Here is a 23,276-nt window from a genome sequence, read left to right on the forward strand (position 1 = left end):
CCGGTTCGATCCCGACTACGGGCGCCGCTTGTACGGAGTTTGTACGCTCTCCCCGTGACCTGCGTGGGTTTTCTCCGAGATCTTTGGTTTCCTCCCACACTCCAAAGACGTGCGGATTTGTAGGTCAATTGACTGGGTAAAATGTAAAAATTGTCCCTGGTGTGTGTGGGATAGTGTTAGTGTGCGGGGATTGCTGGGCGGCACGGACTTGGCGGGGCCGAAGGGCCTGTTTCCGCGCTGTATCTCTAAATCTAAAAAAATCTAAAAAGTCTCTGGAGAGAAGGAACAAATGACGTTTTGGGTCGGGACCTTTAGCGCCTTTACCACCTCAGACAGCTGAGGAAATTCAGAGTGTCTCTGAGGATCCTTCAGTGCTTCTACTCTGGGGCTGTAGAGAGCATCTTGTCCGGAAACATCACAACCTGGTTTGGGAACAGCTCTGCCCAGGACAGGAAGGCCCTGCAGAGAGTAGTGCGTTCGGCTGAACGCACCATGGGAACTACACTCGCCCCCCTGCAGGACCTATACATCAGGAGGTGCAGATCCAGAGCCAGCAACATTATGGGGGACCCCTACCACCCCAGCAACGGACTGTTCCAGCTGCTACGGTCAGGCAAACGCCTCCGCTGTCACGCTGTGAAAACAGAGAGGATGAGACGGAGTTTCTTCCCACAGGTCATCAGGACTGTTAACTCTCATATCAATAGACAATAGACAATAGACAATAGGTGCAGGAGGAGGCCATTCGGCCCTTCGAGCCAGCACCGCCATTCAATGTGATCATGGCTGACCCCGTTCCTGCCCTCTCCCTATACCCCCTGACTCCGCTATCCTTAAGAGCTCTATCTAGCTCTCTCTTGAATGTATTCAGAGAATTGGCCTCCACTGCCTTCTGAGGCAGAGAATTCCACAGATTCACAACTCTCTGACTGAAAAAGATTTTCCTCATCTCAGTTCTAAATGGCCTACCCCTTATTCTTAAACTATGGCACTTGTTCTGGACTCCCCCAACATTGGGAACATGTTTCCTGTCTCTAACGTGTCCAACCCCTTAATACTCTTCTACATCCCGCAGCTCCGCTCTTGCTCCCCCTCCCCCCACTCGCAACAAGGACAGGATCCCCCTCGTTCTCACCTTCCACCCCACCAGCCAGCGGATCCAACATATCATCCACCAACATTTCCGTCACCTACAACAGGACCCCACCACTGGCCATATCTTCCCATCCCCTCCCCTCTCTGCGTTCCGCAGAGACCATTCCCTCCGTAACTCCCTGGTCCACTCGCCCCTTCCTACCCAAACCACCCTAACCCCGGGCACTTTCCCTTGCAACCGCACGAGATGCAACACCTGTCCCTTTACCTCCCCCCTCAACTCCATCAAAGGACCCAAACAGTCTTTCCAGGTGAGACAGAGGTTCACCTGCACCTCCTCCAACCTCATCTATTGCATCCGCTGCTCTAGATGTCAACTTATTTATATCGGCGAAACCAAGCGCAGGCTCGGCGATCGCTTCGCTGAACACCTGCGCTCGGTCCGCATTAACGCAACTGATCTCCCGGTGGCCCAGCACTTTAACTCCCCCTCCCATTCACAGTCTGACCTCTCTGTCATGGGCCTCCTCCAGTGCCATAGTGATGCCCGCCGGAAATTGGAGGAGCAGCACCTTATATTTCGCCTGGGCAGTTTGCGGCCCGGTGGTATGAACGTCGACTTCTCCAACTTCAGATAGCTCCTCTGTCCCTCCCTTCCCCTCCTCCTTCCCAGAGCTCCCTCTATCTTCCTGTCTCCACCTATATCCTTCCTTTGTCCCACCCCCGACATCAGTCTGAAGAAGGGTCTCGACCCGAAACGTCACCCATTCCTTCTCTCCCGAGATGCTGCCTGACCTGCTGAGTTACTCCAGCATTTTGTGAATAAACCCTTAATAATCTTGTACGTTTCGATAAAATCTCCTAGTCGCTCCAGTCTTTCAACATATGATAGTCCCGCCACTCCGGGAATTAACCTAGTAAACCTACGCTGCACGCCCTCAATAGCAAGAATACCCTTCCTCAAATATGGAGACCAAAACTGCACACAGTACTCCAGGTGCAGTCTCACTAGGGCCCTATACAACTGCAGAAGGACCTCTTTGCTCCTGTACTCAACTCATCTTGTTATGAAGGCCAACATTCCATTGACTTTCTTCACTGCCTGCTGTACCTGCATGCTTCCTTTCAGTGACTGATGCACTAGGACACCCAGATCTCGTTGTACGTCCCCTGTTCCTAACTTGACACCATTCAGATAATACTCTGCCTTCCTATTCTTACCACCAAAGTGGATAACCTCACACTTATCCAGATTAAACTGCATCTGCCATGCATCCGCCCACTCACACAACCTGTCCAAGTCACCTTGCAACCTCATAGCATCTTCCTCACAGTTCACACTACCACCCAGCTTTGTATCATCTGCAAATTTGCTAATGGTACTTTTAATCCCTTCATCCAAGTCATTAATGTATATTGTAAATAGCTGCGGTCCCAGCACCGAGCCTTGCGGTACCCCACTAGTTACTGCCTGCCATTCTGAAAGGGACCCATTTATCCCCACTCTTTGCTTTCTGTCTGTCAACCAATTTTCTATCCATGTCAGTACCCTACCTCCAATACCATGTGCTCTAATTTTGCCCACTAATCTCCTATGTGGAACCTTGTCGAAGGCTTTCTGAAAGTCAAGGTACACCACATCCACCGACTCTCCCCTGTCAATTTTCCTAGTTACATCCTCAAAGAATTCCAGAAGATTAGCCAAGCATGATTTCCCCTTCGTAAATCCATGCTGACTCGGAACAATCCTGTTACTACTATCCAAATCACCAGGGACTCATTTAATTTACTGTATTCATTTTTTTTTTGTGTTAATTTTTTTTCCTCTATTCTGTTCTGTAGTTTAGCACAATCCGCAGGCATTGCCACTTTCATTTCACTGCACATCATAACATAACAGTATAACAGTATAACAGAACAGTGTCACAAGACACAGCAAAAAAGAAAAGAACACAAGACACCCGACCCCAACACAAACATCCGGCGATGTTAAGTCCCGCAGCCGAGCCGCACCGGGCACTGAAACGTCCCGCAGCCGAGCCGCACCGGGCACTGAAACGTCCCGCAGCCGAGCCACACCGGGCACTGAAACGTCCCGCGGCCGAGCTTGTATGTGACAAATAAACTTGACTTGACTTGACCTTTCTTCAGACAAGCTGCAGATGCTGGCCTTGATCTCCTCTTCCACAGCCAACACTGGACCATTGCGTGCTCCTCCTTTCTTGAGACATTCTTGAGACATCTTGTGATTTGTTCTGTCTCTTTTCATAGCTTCCCCCTCCCCTGACTCTCAGTCTGAAGGAGTTAACCAACCTGATCTCCCGGTGGCTCAGCACTTCAACCCTCCGCTCAGTCCGCCTTAACCAACCTGATCTCCCGGTGGCTCAGCACTTCAACCCTCCGCTCAGTCCGCCTTAACCAACCTGATCTCCCGGTGGCTCAGCACTTCAACCCTCCGATCAGTCCGTCTTAACCAACCTAGGTCTTTATTCACAAATTTATCCAGCATTTTGTGAATAAATACCTTCGATTTGTACCAGCATCTGCAGTTATTTTCTTATACGCCTTGACCAACCTGATCTCCCGGTGGCTCAGCACTTCAACTCCCCCTCCCACTCCCACACTGACCTTTCTGTCCTGGGCCTCCTCCATTGTCAGAGTGAGGCCCAGCGCAAAATGGAGGAACAGCACCTCGTATTTCGCTTGGGTAGTTTACACCCCAGCGGTATGAACATTGACCTCTCACTTCAGATAGTCCTTGCTTTCCCTCTCTCTCCATCCCCTCCCCCTTCCCAGTTCTCCCACTGGTCTTCCTGTTTCCGACTACATCCTATCTTTGTCCCGCCCCCTCCCCTGATATCGGTCTGAAGGGTCTCGACCTGAAACGTCACCCATTCCTTCTCTCCCGAGTTGCTGCCTAACCCGCTGAGTTACTCCAGCATTTTGAGTCTACCTCCAGCTGAAGATGGGGCATCGTAGACGGTATGGACGAGATGGGCCGAAGGGCCGGTTTCCGTGCTGTATGATATGGTGCCGTGACTTAGAGGAAGGGTCCTGAATCGTCATTCATCAGTGGTGTCTCCGTCTCTATCTATCTCGAAGTTTGTGCGGCACGGTGGCGCAGCGGTAGAGTTGCTGCCTTACAGCGCTTACAGTGTCAGAGACCCGGGTTCCACCCCGACTACGGGCGCTGTCTGTACGGAGTTTGCACGTTCTCCCCGTGACCTGCGTGGGTTTTCTCCGGGCGCTCCGGTTTCCTCCCACACTCCAAAGACACTCCAATGGGTTTGTAGGTTAATTGTAAAAATTGTCCCGCGTGTAGGATAGTGTTCGTGTGCGGGGATCGCTGGTCGGCGCGGACCCGATGGGCCGAAGGGCCTGTTTCCGCGCCGTATCTCCAAACTCAAAACGGAAAGGACATTGCCTGTCCCACTGGGTTACTCCTGCATTTTGTGATTACTCTGTATACAATACAATACAATACAATGCAATACAATACAATATATCTTTATTGTCATTGTATAGGGGTACAACGAGATTGGGAATGCGCCTCCCATACGATGCAATAAATTAATTAGCTAATCAGTATTAATTTAAACAACCCAATGAAACGAATTGGAACAGTTTTAAAACAGAATAAAGTGCAAGTAGGTCTATGCCGGTTCGCTGTGCGATGTGACCATCCGGCTCAGCAGGACCGAAGGGCCGAATGGCCTCCTCCTGCACCTATTGTCTATTGTCTATTGACCGGTTGATAGCAGCTATGGCCCTGGGGATGAAGCTGTTCCTGAGTTTGGAGGTGCTGTATCTTCGAGGATGGACACAAAACGCTCAGCGGGTCAGGCAGCGTCTCTGGAGAGAAGGTTTCGGGTCGAGTGAGGTTTCGGGGCGAGACCGGAAACGCCACATGCCCCTTCCCTCCAGAGACGCTGCCTGTCCCGCTGAGTTACTCCAGCATTTTGAGCGCCCATCTTCGATTTAAACCAGCACCTGCAGCTCCTTCCTACACACGTAGTATAAGAAAATAACTGCAAATGCTGGTACGAATCGATTTATTCACAAAACGCTGGAGTAACTCAGCGGGTCAGGCAGCATCTCGGGAGAGAAGGAATGGGTGACGTTTCGGGTCGAGACCCTTCTTCAGTCTGAAGAAGTTAGAGAAGTCAATGTTCATATCGCTGGGGTGTAAACTACCCAAGCGAAATATGAGGTGCTGTTCTGAAGAAGGGTCTCGACCCGAAACGTCACCCATTCCTTCTCTCCCGAGATGCTGCCTGACCTGCTGAGTTACTCCAGCATTCTGTGAATAAATCCTTCCTACACACACTGTATGTCTGCCTCCACCGACGCTGCCTGACCCGCTGAGTGCTTTATTTTCTGGGTTTTTATTTCTGCTTTGCAGTAGGTGTGGTCTTTGCGATGTTGATTTTCTCTCAGTGCATGGCGGCCTCTCTTGTCCGTGTGGCAAACACTTCCCCATATGCCGGTACAGTACGCCCACTGACGGGCTGACATCCCCATTCAGCCTGTAATTAGATCTCGCTGGCGTTTGGAAAGGTTTCCCCTTTCCCTTCTGTAACCAAAAAACTGGTCAATAGGTGCAGGAGGAGGCCATTCGGCCCTTCGAGCATGTACGCACCGCCATTCAATGTGATCATGGCTGATCATTCTCAATCAGTACCCCGTTCCTGCCTTCTCCCCATACCCCCTGACTCCGCTATCCTTAAGAGCTCTATCTAGCTCTCTCTTGAATGCATTCAGAGAATTGGCCTCCACTGCCTTCTGAGGCGGAGAATTCCACAGATTCACAACTCTCTGACTGTAAAAGTTTTTCCCCGTCTCCGTTCTAAATGGCCCACCCCTTATTCTTAAAACTGCGTGGCCCCTGGTTCTGGACTCCCCCAACATTGGGAACATGTTCCCTGCCTCTAACGTGTCCAACCCCTTAATAATCTTATACGTTTCGATAAGATCCCCTCTCATCCTTCTAAATTCCAGTGTATGCAAGCCCAGTCGCTCCAGTCTTTCAACTCGCTGGAGTCGAGAAGGTTGAGTGGATGTGGAGAGGATGTTCCCACCAGTCGACACTAAATGCCGGAGTAACTCAGCGGGACAGGCAGCATCTCGGGAGAGGAGGAATGGGTGACGTTTTGGGTCGAGACCCTTCTTCAGACTACCGCCCCCTCCCCTGACATCAGTCTCAAGAAGGGTCTCGACCCGAAACGTCACCCATTCCTTCTCTCCCGAGATGCTGCCTGGCCCGCTGAGTTATTCCAACGTTGTGTGTCTACCTCAGGTTTGTAGGTTAATTGCCTTTGGTATAAATCGTCAATTGTCCCGGGTTTGCGTGGGATAGGATGTAGTTGGAGACAGGAAGACTGGTGGGAGAACTGGGAAGGGGGAGGGGATGGAGAGAGAGAGGGAAAGCGGGGACTATCTGAAGTTAGGGAAGTCAATGTTCATATCGCTGGGGTGTAAACTGCCCAAGCGAAATCTGAGGTGCTGTTCCTCCAATTTGCGCTGGGCCTCACTCTGGCAATGGAGGAGGCCCAGGACAGAAAGGTCAGAGTGGGAGTGGGAGGGGGAGTTGAAGAGCTGAGCCACCAGGAGATCAGGTTGGTTAAGGCGGACTGAGCGGAGGGTTGAAGTTCTGAGCCACGGGGAGATCAGGATTGAAGTGCTGCGCCATCGGGAGATCAGGATTGAAGTGCTGAGCCACGGGGAGATCAGCATTGAAGTGCTGAGCCACTGGGAGTCAGGATTGAAGTGCTGAGCCAGGGGGAGATCAGCATTGAAGTGCTGAGCCACTGGGAGATCAGGATTGAAGTGCTGAGCCAGGGGCAGATCAGCATCGAAGTGCTGCGCCATCGGAAGATCAGGATTGAAGTGCTGAGCCACGGGGGAGATCAGTATTGAAGTGCTGAGCCACTGGGAGATCAGGATTGAAGTGCTGAGCCACCGGGAGATCAGGATTGAAGTGCTGAGCCACCGGGAGATCAGGATTGAAATGTTGAGCCACCGGGTGTCAGGATTGAAGTGCTGAGCCACCGGGAGATCAGGATTGAAGTGCTGAGCCACCGAGAGATCAGGATTGATTTGCTGAGTAACTGGGAGATCAGGATTGAAGTGCTGAGCCACCGGGAGATCAGGATTGAAGTGCTGAGCCTGGGGGAGATCAGCATTGAAGTGCTGCGCCATCGGGAGATCAGGATTGAAGTGCTGAGCCAGGGGGAGATCAGGATTGAAGTGCTGAGCCACTGGGAGATCAGGATTGAAGTGCTGAGCCACCGGGAGATCAGGATTGAAGTGCTGAGCCACCGGGAGATCAGGTGTTTCCACTGGTGGGAGAGTCGGGGACCAGAGGTCACAGCCTCAGGATTAAAGGGCGCTCTTTTAGAAAGGAGGTGAGAAGGAACTTCTTTAGTCAGCGTGTAGTTAATCTGTGGGATTCTTTGCCACAGAGGGCTGTGGAGGCCACAAGTCAGTGGATATTTTTACGGCAGAGATAGACAGATTCTTGATATAAGAACGGGTGTTAAGGGCTTAGTTTTGTGTTTTTTAGTTTAGAGATACAGCGCGGATCAGGCCCTTCGGCCCACCGGGTCCGCGCCACCCAGCGATCCCCTCACACTAACACTATCCTACACCCACTAGGGACAATGTTTACATTTACCCAGCTAATTGACCTGCAAACCTGTACGTCTTTGGAGTGTGGGAGGAAACCGAGGATCTCGGAGAAAACCCACGCAGGTCACGGGGAGAACGTGCAAACTCCGTACAGGCAGCGCCCGTAGTCGGGATGGAACCCGGGTCTCTGGCGCTGCATTCGCTGTAAGGCGGCAACTCTACCGCCGCGCCACCGTGCCGCGGAGAGGGTAGGAAAATGGGATTAGGAGGCAGAGATCAGCCATGATTGAATGGCGGAGCGGGCTCGATGGGCCGAGCGACCTCGTTCTACTCCTACAACCTGCGAGCGTGTGGGAAATCCCCTCTAAAAGCACAATACAGGGCTGGGTGTACTCAGTGGGCCATGCAGCGCCTGTGGAGGGAGGGAGGGAGGGATGAAGGGAGGGATGATGATTGCGTCTCAGGTTGTGACCATTAGTGGCATGGGACTGTATGGCAGGGAAGCAGGCCATTCGGCCCACCTTGTCCATGGGATCTCCCAGTTGCCAACCATTTCAACTCCCCCTCTCTGCACCCTTTCGATGGCACAGCAGTAGAGTTGCTGCCCCACAGCGCCAGAGACCAGGGTTTGAGACTGCGGGCGCCGTCTGTGCGGAGTTTGCACGTTCTCCCTGTGACCTGTGCGGGTTTTCTCCGGGCGCTCCGGTTTCCTCCCACACCACAAAGACGTACAGATCTCTTCGGCTTGGTGGAATTGTAAACTGTCCCCAGTGTGTGTAGGATAGTGTTGGTGTACGGGGTGACCGCTGGTCGGCACGGACTGAGTGGGCCGAAGGGCCTGATTCTCCAAACTTTCCAGCTTGACAACATCGTTCCTTTGACTCAGTGACCGAAACTGAACACAATGCTCTAAATGCGGCCTCACTATTGTCTTGCATGCCCGTAACATGATGATAGACAATAGGTGCAGGAGGAGGCCATTCGGCCCTTCGAGCCAGCACCGCCATTCAACGTGATCACGGCTGATCATTCTCATTCAGTATCCCGTTCCTGCCCTCTCCCCATACCCCCTGACTCCGCTATCTTTAAGAGCTCTATCTAACTCTCTTGAAAGCATCCAGAGAATCGGCCTCCGCTGCCTTCTGAGGTGGAGAATGATCTCCCAACTTCTCTAGTATAAGAAAATAACTGCAGATGCTGGTACAAATCGAAGGTATTTATTTCACAAAATGCTGGAGTAACTCAGCAGGTCAGGCAGCATCTCAGGAGAGAAGGAATGGGTGACGTTTCGGGTCGAGACCCTTCTTCAGACTGATGTTAGGGGGGCGGGACAAAGGAAGGATATAGGTGGAGGCAGGAAGATAGAGGGAGATCTGGGAAGGGGGAGGGGAAGAGAGGGACAGAGGGACTATCTAAAGTTGGAGAAGTCGATGTTCATACCGCTGGGCTGCAAGCTGCCCAGGCGAAATATGAGGTGCTGTTCCTCCAATTTGCGCTGGGCCTCACTATGGCACTGGAGGAGGCCCATGACAGACAGGTCAGACTGGGAGTGGGAGGGGGAGTTGTAGTGCTCAGCCACCGGGAGATCAGGTTGGTCAATGCGGACTGAGCAAAGGTGTCGAGCAAAACGATCGCCGAGCCTGCATTTGGTTTCGCCGATGTGGAGAAGTTGTCATCTGGAGCAGTGGATGCAATAGATGAGGTTGGAGGAGGTGCAGGTGAACCTCTGCCTCACCTGGAAAGACTGTTTGGGTCCTTGGATGGAGTCAAGGGGGGAGGTAAAGGGACAGGTAGGTGTTGCATCTTGTGCGGTTGCAGGGGAAAGTGCCCGGGGATGGGGTGGTTTGGGTGGGAAGGGACGAGTGGACGAGGGAGTTACGGAGGGAACGGTCTCTGCGGAACACAGAAAGGGGAGGGGATGGGAAGACGTGGCCAGGTTCCAACTTCTCTATTGCAGGAAGGAACTGCAGACGCTGGTTGACACAAAGAGTAGGAGTAACTCGACGGCATCTGTGTCTGTGACGTTTCGGGCCGAGACCCTTCACGCATTCCTTCTCTCCAGAGATGCTGGCCCATCCCGCTGAGTTACTCCAGCATTTTGTGCCTGTTCCCCTCAATCTCTGTGCTGTGTGCTTGCTTTTTGTCCGCTGCCTGGTGCGTTGCTGGTGGCAAGGAATGAGTTAATTGTACAGGTATTAACCACCCTCCCTCCCTCCCTCTCTCTCTCTCTCCCTGAGCTCCTTTGTGCAGGGTTAAGTTCGATTTTTTTTTCGTTCCCTTCTTTCGGACACTTCCTGACTACCTGTACGCGCGCCGGGCGACTTTGCTCGCTCGCTCGCGCACGCACGCACAAACAAACGCGCGCACGCACTCTCTCCCTCTCCGTCCGGCGTTCCCGGCGACTTTGGACAACGTTCCGTCGCCGATCCGGCAAGGGGGGGGAACGACACCTTTCGGCAAATCCGCCCGTAAGCCGGTCTGTCCGAAGAGTCGTGAGGCTCGGAGTCGGACGTGGCCGACTGCCCCTCTCCGTGGCTGGAGGGGGCCCGCTGGGAACGGGATCGCGCTCACCTGGCGTGGGTGGGGCCCAGGGCTCCTCGCCTGCTTCCACCCCGCCATCGGTAAACATTTACCTGCCTCTTGCGCAAGGAAGCCCTGTCTTAGAGTCCAGCTGGGAGGGGAAGCGTGACGGAGCGTCTGCGATGAAGGTAGGGCCCCGGGCACCATGGCCGCGCTGTTTAACGACCCCTCCTCTCCCCTCCTCTCCCCTCCCCTCCTCTCCCCTCCTCTCCTCTCCCCTCCTCTCCCCTCCTCTCCCCCCCTCTCCTCTCCCCTCTCCCTCTCCCCTCCTCTCCCCCTCCTCTCCCCTCTCCCCTCCCCTCCTCTCCCCTCCCCCTCCTTTCCCCTCCCCTCCCCTCCCCTCCCCTCCCCTCCCCTCCCCATTGAAACATACCGAACAGCAAAACGCCCCTGGATAGAGTGGATGTGGAGAGGATGTCTAGGACCAGAAGGCACAGCCTCAGAATTAAAGGACCAGAATTAAAGGACCTTCCTTCAGGAAGGAGATGAGGAGGAATTGTAGTCTCGACCCGAAACGTCACCAATTCCATCTCTCCAGAGATGCTGCCCGACCCGCTGAGTTACTCCAGCGTTTTGTGTCTACCTTCGAAGGAATCAAGGGATATGGGGGGGGGAAAAGCAGGAACAGGGTACTGATTTTAGATGATCAGCCACGATCATATTGAATGGCAGTGCTGGCTCGAAGGGCAGAATGGCCTACTCCTCCCATTTTTATGTTTCTAAACAACGCTCTTTGAGGAAGGATATAAGGAGGAATTTCTTTAGTCAGAGGGCGGTGAATCTGTGGGATTCTTTGCCACGGTCGTCTGTGGAGGCCACAAGTCAGTGGGTATTGTTAAGGCAGAGATAGATAGATTCTCGATTGGGACGGGCGTCAGGGGTTATGGGGGGAGAAGGCAGGAGAACGGGGTTGGGAGGGAGAGGTGGGTCAGCCGTGTTTGAATGGTGGGGTAGACTTGATGGGCCGAATGGCCTAATTTTGCTCCGATCACTTGTGAAGGTGAGCAGCAGAGGGGGGGGCAAAATTCTGTGTGTGCGTGTGCCTGTGTATTGTGTGTGAGTGAGGTTGTGTGTGAGACTGTGTGTGTGCCTATATATTGTGTGTGTGTGAGGTTGTGTTTGAGACATATTGTGTGTGTGAGGTTGTGTGTGAGACTGTGTGTGAGGTTGTGTGTGAGACTGTGAGGTTGTGTGTGTGTGTGAGGTTGTGTGTGTGCCTATATATTGTGTGTGTGAGGTTGAGTTTGAGACTGTGTGCGTGTGTGAGGTTGTGTGTGAGACTGTGTGTGCGTGTGTGAGGTTGTGTGTGAGACTGCGTGTGTGAGGTTGTGTGTGAGACTGTGAGGTTGTGTGTGTGTGTGAGGTTGTGTGTGAGACTGTGTGTGCGAGACTGTGTGTGTGTGAGGTTGTGTGTGAGACTGTGAGGTTGTGTGTGTGTGTGAGGTTGTGTGTGTGCCTGCATGTGTGCCTGTGTCGGTTGTGTGTGTGTGTGTGAGACTGTGTGTGTGTGTGCCTGTATATTGTGTGAGATGTGTTGTGCGTGGTGTGCGTGTGCGCATGTGTGTGTGTGAGGTGTGTGTTTGCGTGTGAGGTGTGTGAGGTGTGTGTGTGCGCGTGCCTGTGCCGTGTGTGTGCAAGGCTGACGTCATCAGTTGTCTTTGCACCGCCCCCCCTGGTGCCTCTGACCTTTGGTCTAGTTCCCCGCTCTGGTTCTCCACCCTGTGTGCAAGCTGGTGTGTAGCGTTGCAGCCCGCTCAGCCCGCCCGCCAGCCCAAGGTGCTGCTGTGCCCAGCGGCAAGAGCTTTCCTCTGCGTGGAGTGTGTTTCCGGGTTCACTATCTGGCAGCAGCCTGAAGCATTGTTGCTTCCTTATCGGGTCCGTGACGTGTGCCCTTCAACACAGTGCGAACGGTCAGGCAAGGGCCTGGGTCAAACAGGACACTTCTATTTCAGCCCTGTCACTTTCAGATGCCTGTCTGGAGACAGCAGTGGGATTTGTGCCAAATGCGGGCAGGTGGGACTGGTGTAGCTGGGACATGTAGGCCAGTGTGGGCAGGTTGGGCCGAAGGGCCTGTTTTCACTCTTTGTGTGGCTCGACTGGGCTTGTATTCACTGGATTTTAGAAGGGTCAGAGGGGATGCATATACAATTCTTAAGGGATTGGACAGGCTAAATGCAGGAAAATTGTCCCCCATGTTGGGGGAGTCCAGAACCAGGGGGGTCACACGGTTTAAGAATAAGGACCCACAGGGTCCGCGCCGACCAGCGATTCCCATCCACATATTGACTCTATCCTACACCCACTAGGGACGATTTTTACATTTACCAAGCCGATTAACCTACAAACCTGCACGTCTTTGGAGTGTGGGAGGAAACCGAAGATCTCGGAGAAAACCCACGCAGGTCACAATAGACAATAGGTGCAGGAGGAGGCCATTCGGCCCTTCGAGCCAGCACCGCCATTCAATGTGATCATGGCTGATCATTCTCAATCAGTACCCCGTTCCTGCCTTCTCACCATACCCCCTGACTCCGCTATCCTTAAGAGCTCTATCCAGCTCTCTCTTGAATGCATTCAGATAATTGGCCTCCACTGCCTTCTGAGGCAGAGAATTCCACTCTGGAGTAACTCAGCAGGTCACGGGGGGAACGTACAAACTCCGTGCAGACAGCGCCCGTGGTCGGGATGGAACCCGGGTCTCCGGCGCCGTGAGGCGGCAACTCTACCGCTGCGCCACCGTGACCGCACTAACGCAACATTTAAGGGACATTCAGACAGGTACATGGATAGAAACATAGAAAATAAGTGCAGGAGTAGGCCATTCGGCCCTTCACCGCCATTCAATATGATCATGGCTGATCATCCAACTCAGTATCCTGTACCTGCCTTCTCTCCATACCCCCTGATCCCTTTAGCCACAAGGGCCACATCTAACTCCCTCTTAAATATAGCCAATGAACTGGCCTCAACTACCTTCTGTGGCAGAGAGTTCCACAGATTCACCACTCTCTGTGTGAAAAAAAACGTTCTCATCTCGGTCCTAAAAGACTTCCCACTTATCCTTAAACTGTGACCCCCTTGTTCTGGACTTCCCCAACATCGGGAACAATCTTCCCGCATCTAGCCTGTCCAACCCCTCATCTAGCCTGTCCAACCCCTAGGATGGGTTTGGAGGGATATGGGCCATACGCAGGCAGGTGGGACTGGTGCAGGTGGGGCATGACGGTCGGTGTGGGCAAGTTGGGCTGAAGGGCCTGTTTCCACGCCGTGCGAGTGGCATTAATCCCCCCGTCATTCGTGTTCAATAAATAGCTTCGGTTTCAGCAGGGGGAAAAAAAACCTGCAGATGCTGGTTTAAATCGAAGGTAGACACAAAGTGCTGGAGTAACTCAGCGGGTCAGGCAGCATCTCGGGAGAGAAGGAATGGGTGACGTTTCGGGTCGAGACCCTTCTTCAGACTGATGTCGGGGGAGGGGGTGGTAACGCCCCCTCCCCTGACATCAGTCTGAAGAAGGGTCTCGACCCGAGACGTCACCCATTCATTCCTTCTCTCCAGAGTTGCTGCCTGACCCGCTGAGTTCCTCCAGCACTTTGTGTCCCTCTTGTCTGTAGCTTGGCTTGCGATCCAGTGGTACTTTCAGGGACGGGTACCAATCTGTCTGAGGCACCAGCCTCTGTGAAGGAATGATTTATTTTCGAACTGGCACCTTGTACGCGGTGAAGAAATAATCTGCCAGTTCGTGTCGGCCCATCTGTTGCCAGCATTTTGACAGAAGACTACGCTTCCACAATGTGCTATTGTCTAGGCTGACTCTGTCTTTAATTCCCTCATTTGCCCCTGCCGCCCACTGCACCTCCCCTTACCCCTGCCCATGTCCCTCTGTTGTCCATCAGGTCACGGGTGATAGGAGCAGAATTAGGCCATTCGGCCCATCAAGCCCACTCCGCCATCCAATCGTGGCCGAGCCGTCTCTCCCAACCCCATTCTCCTGCCTTCTCCCCTGACACCCGCACCAATCAAGAATATATCAATAGGCAATAGGTGCAGGAGGAGGCCATTCGGCCCTTGGAGCCAGCACCGCCATTCAATGTGATCACGGCTGATCATTCTCAATCAGTACCCCGTTCCTGCCTTCTCCCCATACCCCCTGACTCCGCTATCCTTAAGAGCTCTATCTAGCTCTCTCTGGAATGCGTTCAGAGAATTTGCCTCCACTGCATTCTGAGGCAGAGAATTCCACAGATTCACAACTCTGACTGAAAAAGGCTTTCCTCATCTCCGTTCTAAATGGCCTACCCCTTATTCTTAAACTGTGGCCCCTTGTTCTGGACTCCCCCAACATTGGGAACATGTTTCCTGCCTCTAACGTGTCCAATCCCTTAATAATCTTATACGTTTCGATTATCCATTCCTGCCATACATATGTCCATTGATTTGGCCGTGATACAGCGTGGAAACGGGCCCTTCGGCCCAACTTACCCACGCCGACCAACATGTCCCATCTACACTAGCCCCACCTGCCCGCGTTTGTCCCATATCCTTCTAAACCTATCCTATCCATGTACCGGTCTCAATGTTTATTAACAAGCGCAGGCTCGGCGATCGTTTCGCTCAACACCTCCGCTCAGTCCGCCTTAACCAACCTGATCTCCCGGTGGCTCAGCACTTTAACTCCCCCTCCCACTCCCACACTGACCTTTCTGTCCTGGGCCTCCTCCATTGTCAGAGTGAGGCCCAGCGCAAATTGGAGGAACAGCACCTCGTATTTCGCTTGGGTAGTTTACACCCCAGCGGTATGAACATTGACTTCTCTGACCTCAGATAGTCCCCGCTTTCCCTCTCTCTCCATCCCAGTTCTCCCACTAGTCTTCCTGTCTCCGACTACATCCTATCTTTGTCCCGCCCCCCTCCCCTGACATCAGTCTGAAGAAGGGTCTCGACCCGAAACGTCACCCATTCCTTCTCTCCACAGATGCTGCCTGACCCGCTGAGTTACTCCAGCACTCTTTGAAACGTCGCCTATCCGTGTTCTCCTCAGATGCTGAATGATCCGAAGGCAGACACAAAATGCTGGAGTAACTCAGCGGGACGGGCAGCATCTGTGGAGAGAAGGAACGGGTGACGCTGAGTTACTCCAGCATTTTGTGCCTGTCGTCGGTTTAAAGCAGCATCTGCCGTTCCTCCCGACACACCAGGCCGGGCGGCACGTGTACCATTTATATAAGAGGCAGGAATGACAGGCAGCAATCAGTCATCTGCTGGCATCGTTCATACAATGAGCCTGAGTGCTAGTCAGCAGCAGGTATCTGTTCATCTGTATCTCTCCCTCCCTCCCTCCCTCCCTCCCTCCCTCCCTCCCTCCCTCCCTCCCTCCCTCCCTCCCTCCCTCCCTCCCTCCCTCCCTCCCTCCCTCCCTCCCTCCCTCCCTCCCTCCCTCCCTCCCTCCCTCCCTCCCTCCCTCCCTCCCTCCCTCCCTCCCTCCCTCCCTCCCTCCCTCCCTCCCTCCCTCCCTCCCTCCCTCCCTCCCTCCATTACTTGGAAGCTCCTCAGATGGAGACTGATGTGAGGAGCATGCAAGGGGATCTGCTGCCTCCTCACCTCCCTCCCTCAACAAGGCCCCTCTCCCCCTCCCCCTCTCTCTCTCCCTCTCCCTCTCCCTTGGGGCTAACGGAATCAAAGGGTATGGGGAGAAGGCAGGAACGGGGTACTTATTGTGGATGATCAGCCATGATCATAGTGAATGGCGGTGCGTACAGGCTCGAAGGGCCGAATGGCCTCCTCCTGCACCTACTTTCCCTGTTTCTGAGTAACGATGATAAAGGAAACGGGGCCCTTGTTATCTGTGGGCTGGGTGAAAACAAGTAACAGACAACGAGACTCGACGAGGCGACTTTGAAACTGGCGTGGGGGAAATGGGGGGTGGGAATGGGGATGGAAATGGATGCAGGGGTTACTCGAAGTTGGAGAAGTCAATAGTCGTACCGCTGTGTGTGTGTGTGTGTGTGTGTGTGTGTGCGCAGGATAGTGTGTTAGTGTGTGGGGATCGCTGGTCGGTGCGGACTCGAAGGGCCTGTTTCCACGCTGTTCCTCGAAACTAAACCGAACCTTCTCGGGAGAGCTGAACATCAAATGCAACGTCAGCATTTATTTCGAGAGGACTGGAATATTTTTTTTAAACCCAAATACGTAATGTCGTGTAGGAATATAACTGCAGATGCTGGTACAAATCGATGGTATCACAAAATGCTGGAGTAACTCAGCGGGTCAGGAGAACATGGATAAGTGACGTTTCACAGAGTGCTGGGGTAACTCAGTGGGTCAGGCAGCATCTCTGGAGAGAAGGAATGGGTGACGTTTCAGGTCTAGACCCTTCTTTCTGTACAAAGAACTGGTTTATAACCAAAGACAGACACAGAGTGCTGGAGTAACTCAGCGGGTCAGGCAGCATCTGTGGAGAACATGGACTGGTGACATTTCATAGAGTGCTGGAGTAACTCAGCGGGTCAGGCAGCATCTGTGGAGAACATGGATAGGTGACGTTTCACAGAGTGCTGGAGTATCTCAGCGGGTCAGGCAGCATCTGTGGAGAACATGGACAGGTGACATTTCACAGAGTGCTGGAGTAACTCAGCGAGTCAGGCAGCATCTCTGGATAAGAAGGAGTGGGTGACGTTTCGGGTCGAGGCCCTTCTTCAGACTGATGTGGCCAGTCGACGAAGGGTCTCGAGCCGAAACGCCGCTGGGTTGTAAGCTGCCCCCGCGGAGTGTCGCCGTTGCCGCGGTGCCTCGCTGCGTACGGTCCCGGCGTGCGCCGAGCCCGAGCGTCTGACCGACGGTGTTGTTTGCCCCGCAGCACACGGTGGGGCAGGGGGATACCCAGAGCCAGCCCAAGCCCGGCGGCCGGCCCAGCATGCCGCGCTGCCGCAACTCCATCGCCACCACCGCCGAGGACACGCCCCACATCGGCAACTACCGGCTGCTCAAGACCATCGGCAAGGGCAACTTCGCCAAGGTGAAGCTGGCACGCCACGTGCTCACCGGCAAGGAGGTACGGCTACCGAGGGGGGGGGGGGAGGGGGAGGGGGGGGGAGGGTAGGGGAGGGGGGGGAGAAGTATCTGGGGAGAGCGTTGGCACCACTGACCACGATTCACTGTGACCGGGGGGACGGGGACTTCCTCCTGACCTCTCCCTCTGCCTCTTTCCCCATTCCTTCCTCCCCCACCCCCATTTTCTCCCCCCAATTCCTCCCCTTCCCCCCCCTGACACCCGTCACCTGCCGCGAAAGATTTCAAGATTCAAGATCAATTTATTGTCACATGTACCAATTTAGGTGCAGTGAAATTTGAGTTCCCATTTCCTTGAGTTACCATTTCCTTGAGTTACCATTTCCTTGATTTCCCATTTCCTTGAGTTACCATTTCCTTGAGTTACCATTTCCTTGAGTTCCCGTTTCCTTGAGTTACCGTTTCCTTGAGTTCCCATTTCCTTGAGTTACCATTTCCTTGAGTTACCATTTCCTTGATTTCCCATTTCCTTGAGTTACCATTTCCTTGAGTTACCATTTCCTTGAGTTCCCATTTCCTTGAGTTCCCGTTTCCTTGAGTTACCATTTCCTTGAGTTACCATTTCCTTGAGTTCCCGTTTCCTTGAGTTACCATTTCCTTGAGTTCCCGTTTCCTTGAGTTACCATTTCCTTGAGTTCCCGTTTCCTCGAGTTCCCCTTTCCTCGAGTTCCCATTTACTCGATTTCCCGTTTCCTCGAGTTCCCATTTCCCCGAGTTCTTTTTTCCCCTAGTTGCCGTTTCCCTGCGTTCCTGTTTCCTTGAGTTCCCGTTTCCTTGAGTTACCATTTCCTTGAGTTCCCGTTTCCTCGAGTTCCCCTTTCCTCGAGTTCCCATTTACTCGATTTCCCGTTTCCTCGAGTTTCCATTTCCCCGAGTTCTTGTTTCCCCGAGTTGCCGTTTCCCTGAGTTCCCGTTTCCTTGAGTTACCGTTTCCTTGAGTTCCCGTTTCCTCGAGTTCCCGTTTCCCTGAGTTCCCGTTTCCTTGAGTTCCCGTTTCCCCGAGTTCCCGTTTCCCTGAGTCCCCTTTTCCCTGAGTTCCCGTTTCCCTGAGTCCCCTTTTCCCTGAGTTCCCGTTTCCTCGAGTTCCCGTTTCCCCTGAGTTCCCGTTTCCCCTGAGTTCCCGTTTCCCTGAGTTCCCGTTTCCCTGAGTCCCCTTTTCCCTGAGTTCCCGTTTCCTCGAGTTCCCGTTTCCCTGAGTTCCCGTTTCCTTGAGTTCCCGTTTCCCCGAGTTCCCGTTTCCCTGAGTCCCCTTTTCCCTGAGTTCCCGTTTCCCTGAGTTCCCGTTTCCTTGTGTTACCGTTTCCTTGAGTTCCCGTTTCCCCCCGAGTTCCCGTTTCCCCGAGTTCCCTTTTCCCCGAGTTCCCGTTTCCCTGAGTTCGGGTCATGGGGGAGCGTGCAAACTCCGCACGGACAGCGCCCGTGGTCAGGATGGTCACGCCCTGCGTTGCGTTACCAGCGTTGTGTGTGTGTGTGTTTTCTGCTCTTGAATCCCACTGCTCTGTTGTTCTGGAGAGCTCTCAGCGTGAGTCCCACGGGCACGAAACTATTCCCTGAGGCATGCCAGCTATTCCCTGAGGCATGCCAGCTATCCCCACAGCCCCGACATAGGTTTACCTCTTCACACGGAGGGTTTTCACCGAGATCTCCGGTTTCCTCCCGCGCTCCAAAGACGTGCAGGTTAAATGGCCCGGTGTAAATGTAAAGTTATCCCTGCTGTGCGTAGGGTAGTGTCAATGTGCGGGTCGGCACCGACTCGGTGGGCCGATGGGCCTGTTTCCGTGCTGTGTCTCTAAACCAAAACTAAACTAGATACGGCTTGGAACCAGGCCATTCGGCCCACCAAGTCCGTGCCGACCCGCGATCCCCGCACACTGACACTATCACACACACACACACACACACACACGTACACACACACACACACACACACACACACACACACAGTCACACACACACACACGCACACACGCACGCCCACACACACACACACCCCACACACACACACACACACACACACAGTCACACACACACGCACAGACACACACACACACACACTGACTCACACACACACACACACAGTCACACACACACACACACACAGTCACACACACACACACACACACACACACACACACACACAGTCACACACACACGCACAGACACACACACACACTGACTCACACACACACACACAGTCACACACACGCACATGCACAGACACACACGCACACACAGTCACACACACGCACACATGCGCGCACACACACACAGTCACACACACACACACACACACACACACACACACACACACACACACTCTAGAGAAATGTTTACAATTTTTAACAAAGCCAATTAACTTACAAACCCGCACGTCTTTGGAGTGCGGGAGGAAACCGGAGCGCCCGGAGAAAACCCACGCAGGTCACGGGGTGGCAGCAGCTCTACCCGCTGCACCACCCGGGGCCAATGATTCTCCCATTGAAGAGGGCGCCATCCATTTCCCCCCTTCAGGGGGACCCTTCTCCTGGGTACCGAACGGGAGAGGCAATGCCTCGCGTTGACCCGGGGCAAGGTGGGCTGTGACACAGGGCTGTGACGGTGCGGCCAATCTGAAGTTGACTTTGTCTCTCTTGTTCCCTCCCATCTGTTTGTTGTGTAGGTTGCTGTAAAAATAATTGACAAAACCCAGCTGAACTCCTCCAGTCTGCAGAAGGTAAGACCACCCCCGGCCCACCGGCAGAGGCAGGGCAGTGGGGGGGGGGGGGGGGGGGGGAGGTCCCAAAGATACTAGAGGAACAAGATGGACCACTCCGTTGACATCCCGTGTACTGAAGTGTCGTACGCAAAGGCGCCATTTTAGTAAGCAAAACCCGCCGTTCGCTCTGCCTCTCGCAGTGTAATCAGTGTTGTGGGGGAACAGTATGTGTGATGATACCATTAAAATGCAGAATATATCTCATCTATCAATTCACAGGTTTTTGTTATTTTTCTTTTTAAATGATTCTGCAAGTTTCTGCCTACTAAAATGGCCGCCGTGACCCTACTACGGTTTTTAGGGTCGAGTGGTCTATCTTGCTCCTCTAGTATCTTTGGTGGAGCCCCATCTTGCGTTGTTCCCATCGTAACGCGGCACTCTGACCGTGTGCGTGTTTGTGCGTGTGTGTGCCTGTGTTCAGCTTTAGTTTAGTATGTGTGTGTGCGCGTGTGTATGTGTGTGTGCGTGCCTGTGTTCAGCTTTAGTTTAGTATGTGTGTGTGCGCGAGCGTGCACGCGTGTGTATATGTGCGCGTCAGAATTAAAGGACGTTCCTTCAGGAAGGAGATGAGGAGGAATTTCTTTAGTCAGAGGGTGGTGAATCTGTGGGATTCTTTGCCACAGACGGCTGTGGAGGCCACAAGTCAGTGGATATTTCTAAGGCGGAGATAGATAGATTCTTAGAAAATAGGTGCAGGAGTAGGCCATTCGGCCCTTCGAGCCTGTACGCACCGCCATTCAATATGATCATGGCTGATCATCCAACTCAGTATCCCGTACCTGCCTTCTCTCCATACCCCCTGATCCCTTTAGCCACAAGGGCCACATCTAACTCCCTCTTATATATAGCCAATGAACTGGCCTCAACTACCTTCTGTGGCAGAGAATTCCACAGATTCACCACTCTCTGTGTGAAAAAAAAACGTTCTCATCTCGGTCCTAAAAGACTTCCCCCTTATCCTTAAACTGTGACCCCTTGTTCTGGACTTCCCCAACATCGGGAACAATCTTCCTGCATCCAGCCTGTCCAACCCCTTAAGAATTTTGTAAGTTTCTATAAGATCACCCCTCAATCTTCTAAATTCCAGCTGAGTCTATCCAGTCTTTCTTCATATGAAAGTCCTGCCATCCCAGGGATCAATCTGGTGAACCTTCTCTGTACTCCCTCTCTGGCAAGAATGTCTTTCCTCAGATTAGGAGACCAACATCTTGATCAGTGCGGGTGTCAGGGGTTATGGGGAGAAGGCAGGGGAATGGGGTTGGGAGGGAAAGATAGATCGGCCATGTTTGAATGGCGGGGTAGACTGGATGGGTCTAGTTAAACTAAACTAGTGTGCGGGGTGATCGCTGGTCGGCACAGACTCGGTGGGCCGAAGGGCCTGTTTCCATGCTGCATAACTAAACCTGTCTCGATGTTGCTCCAATGTTGTTAGAGGTTCATGCATCTTCCTCTGTCACCTGTTAACCTGTGCTCTGATCTGTGGTTTTCACACCTTACTCCTTCCGTATCTCTATGTCTCCCTCCATCTCCCCTGACTCTCGGTCTGGAGAAGGGTCTCGACCCCGAAACGTCGCCCGTTCCTTCTCTCCAGAGACGCTGCCCGACCCGCTGCCCGACTCCAGCATTGTGTGTCTATATCTTCGGCGTAGGTTAATTGGCTGGGTAAAATGTAAAAATTGTCCCTAGTGTGCGTAGGATAGTGTTAGTGTGCAGGGATCGCTGGGCGGCGCGGACTCGGTGGGCCGAAGGGCCTGTTTCCACGCTGTGTCTCTGAATCTAAAAAAAGATCTAGACCAGATTCTTCCTGCAGTTCCTTCCTGCACTAGCAATCTTCTGAAGTTGTTCATTAGTCCAGAAGCAACGGCCTTGCCTCTGTGACACTTCCTCACAGAGACAGACCCAAAACGCTGGAGGAACTCAGCGGGTTTTGCGTTTAGTTTAGTATCGAGATACAGTGCGGAAACAGGCCCTTCGGCCCACCGAGTCCGCACCGACCAGCGATCCCCGCACACTGGTTTAGTTTAGTATCGAGATACAGCGCGGAAACGGGCCCTTCAGCCCAACGAGTCCGTGCCGACCAGCGATCCCTGCACACTAGTATTATAAGAAAATAACTGCAGATGCTGGTACAAATTGATTTATTCACAAAATGCTGGAGTAACTCAGCAGGTCAGGCAGCATCTCGGGAGAGAAGGAATGGGTGACGTTTCGGGTCGAGACCCTTCTTCAGACTGATGTCGGGGGTGGGACAAAGGAAGGATATAGGTGGAGACAGGAAGATAGAGGGAGATCTGGGAAGGAGGAGGGGAAGGGAGGGACAGAGGAACTATCTGAAGTTGGAGAAGTCGACGTTCATACCGCCGGGCCGCAAACTGCCCAGGCGAAATATGAGGTGCTGCTCCTCCAATTTCCGGCGGGCCTCACTATGGCACTGGAGGAGGCCCATGACAGAGAGGTCAGACTGGGAATGGGAGGGGGAGTTAAAGTGCTGGGCCACCGGGAGATCAGTTGCGTTAATGCGGACCGAGCGCAGGTGTTCAGCGAAGCGATCGCCGAGCCTGCGCTTGGTTTCGCCGATATAGATAAGTTGACATCTGGAGCAGCGGATGCAATAGATGAGGTTGGAGGAGGTGCAGGTGAACCTCTTGTCTCACCTGGAAAGACTGTTTGGGTCCTTTGATGGAGTTGAGGGGGGAGGTGAAGGGACAGGTGTCGCATCTCGTGCGGTTGCAGGGGAAAGTGCCCGGGGTTAGGGTGGTTTGGTGGTTTCCCTGCACACTAGTTTAGTTCAGAGATACAGCGCGGAAACAGGCCCTTCGGCCCACTGAGTCTGTGCCGACCAGCGATCCCCTCGCACACTGGTTTAGTTTAGTTTCGAGATACAGGCCCTTCCCCACTGAGTCCGCACTGACCAGCGATCCCCGCACACTGGTTTAGTTTAGTTTCAGAGATACAGTGTGGAAACAGGGCCACCGAGTCCGTGCCGACCAGCGATCCCCCCGTACACGAGTTTAGTTTAGAGATACAGCGTGGAAACAGGACCGACTGAGTCCACACCAACCAGCGATCCCCCCGTACACTAGTTTAGTTTAGAGATACAGTGTGGAAACGGGCCCTTCAGCCCACCGAGTCTGTGCCGACCAGCGATCCCTG

At 53.3% G+C, this 23,276-nt stretch overlaps 1 protein-coding gene across 5 annotated transcripts in view; it reads left to right on the plus strand.

Moving 5' to 3' along the window:
• LOC144609232 (serine/threonine-protein kinase MARK2-like) overlaps positions 1-23,276 on the plus strand; it is a 96,840-nt gene that overhangs the window by 50,441 nt on the left and 23,123 nt on the right. For 3 of the 5 annotated variants that reach the window (XM_078427655.1, XM_078427652.1, XM_078427656.1), the window contains exons 2-3: positions 17,157-17,351; positions 20,028-20,081. In XM_078427655.1, coding sequence (XP_078283781.1) covers positions 17,214-17,351; positions 20,028-20,081 — 192 coding nt within the window. In that variant the 5' untranslated portion in view covers positions 17,157-17,213. Of the gene's footprint in view, positions 1-10,408; positions 10,431-15,563; positions 15,606-17,156; positions 17,352-20,027; positions 20,082-23,276 lie in introns of those variants that run through there. The other 2 variants (XM_078427654.1, XM_078427653.1) reach the window with 2 other exon arrangements.

The sequence above is a fragment of the Rhinoraja longicauda genome, chromosome 34, assembly GCF_053455715.1.
Source record: "Rhinoraja longicauda isolate Sanriku21f chromosome 34, sRhiLon1.1, whole genome shotgun sequence".
Lineage (NCBI taxonomy): Eukaryota > Metazoa > Chordata > Chondrichthyes > Rajiformes > Arhynchobatidae > Rhinoraja > Rhinoraja longicauda.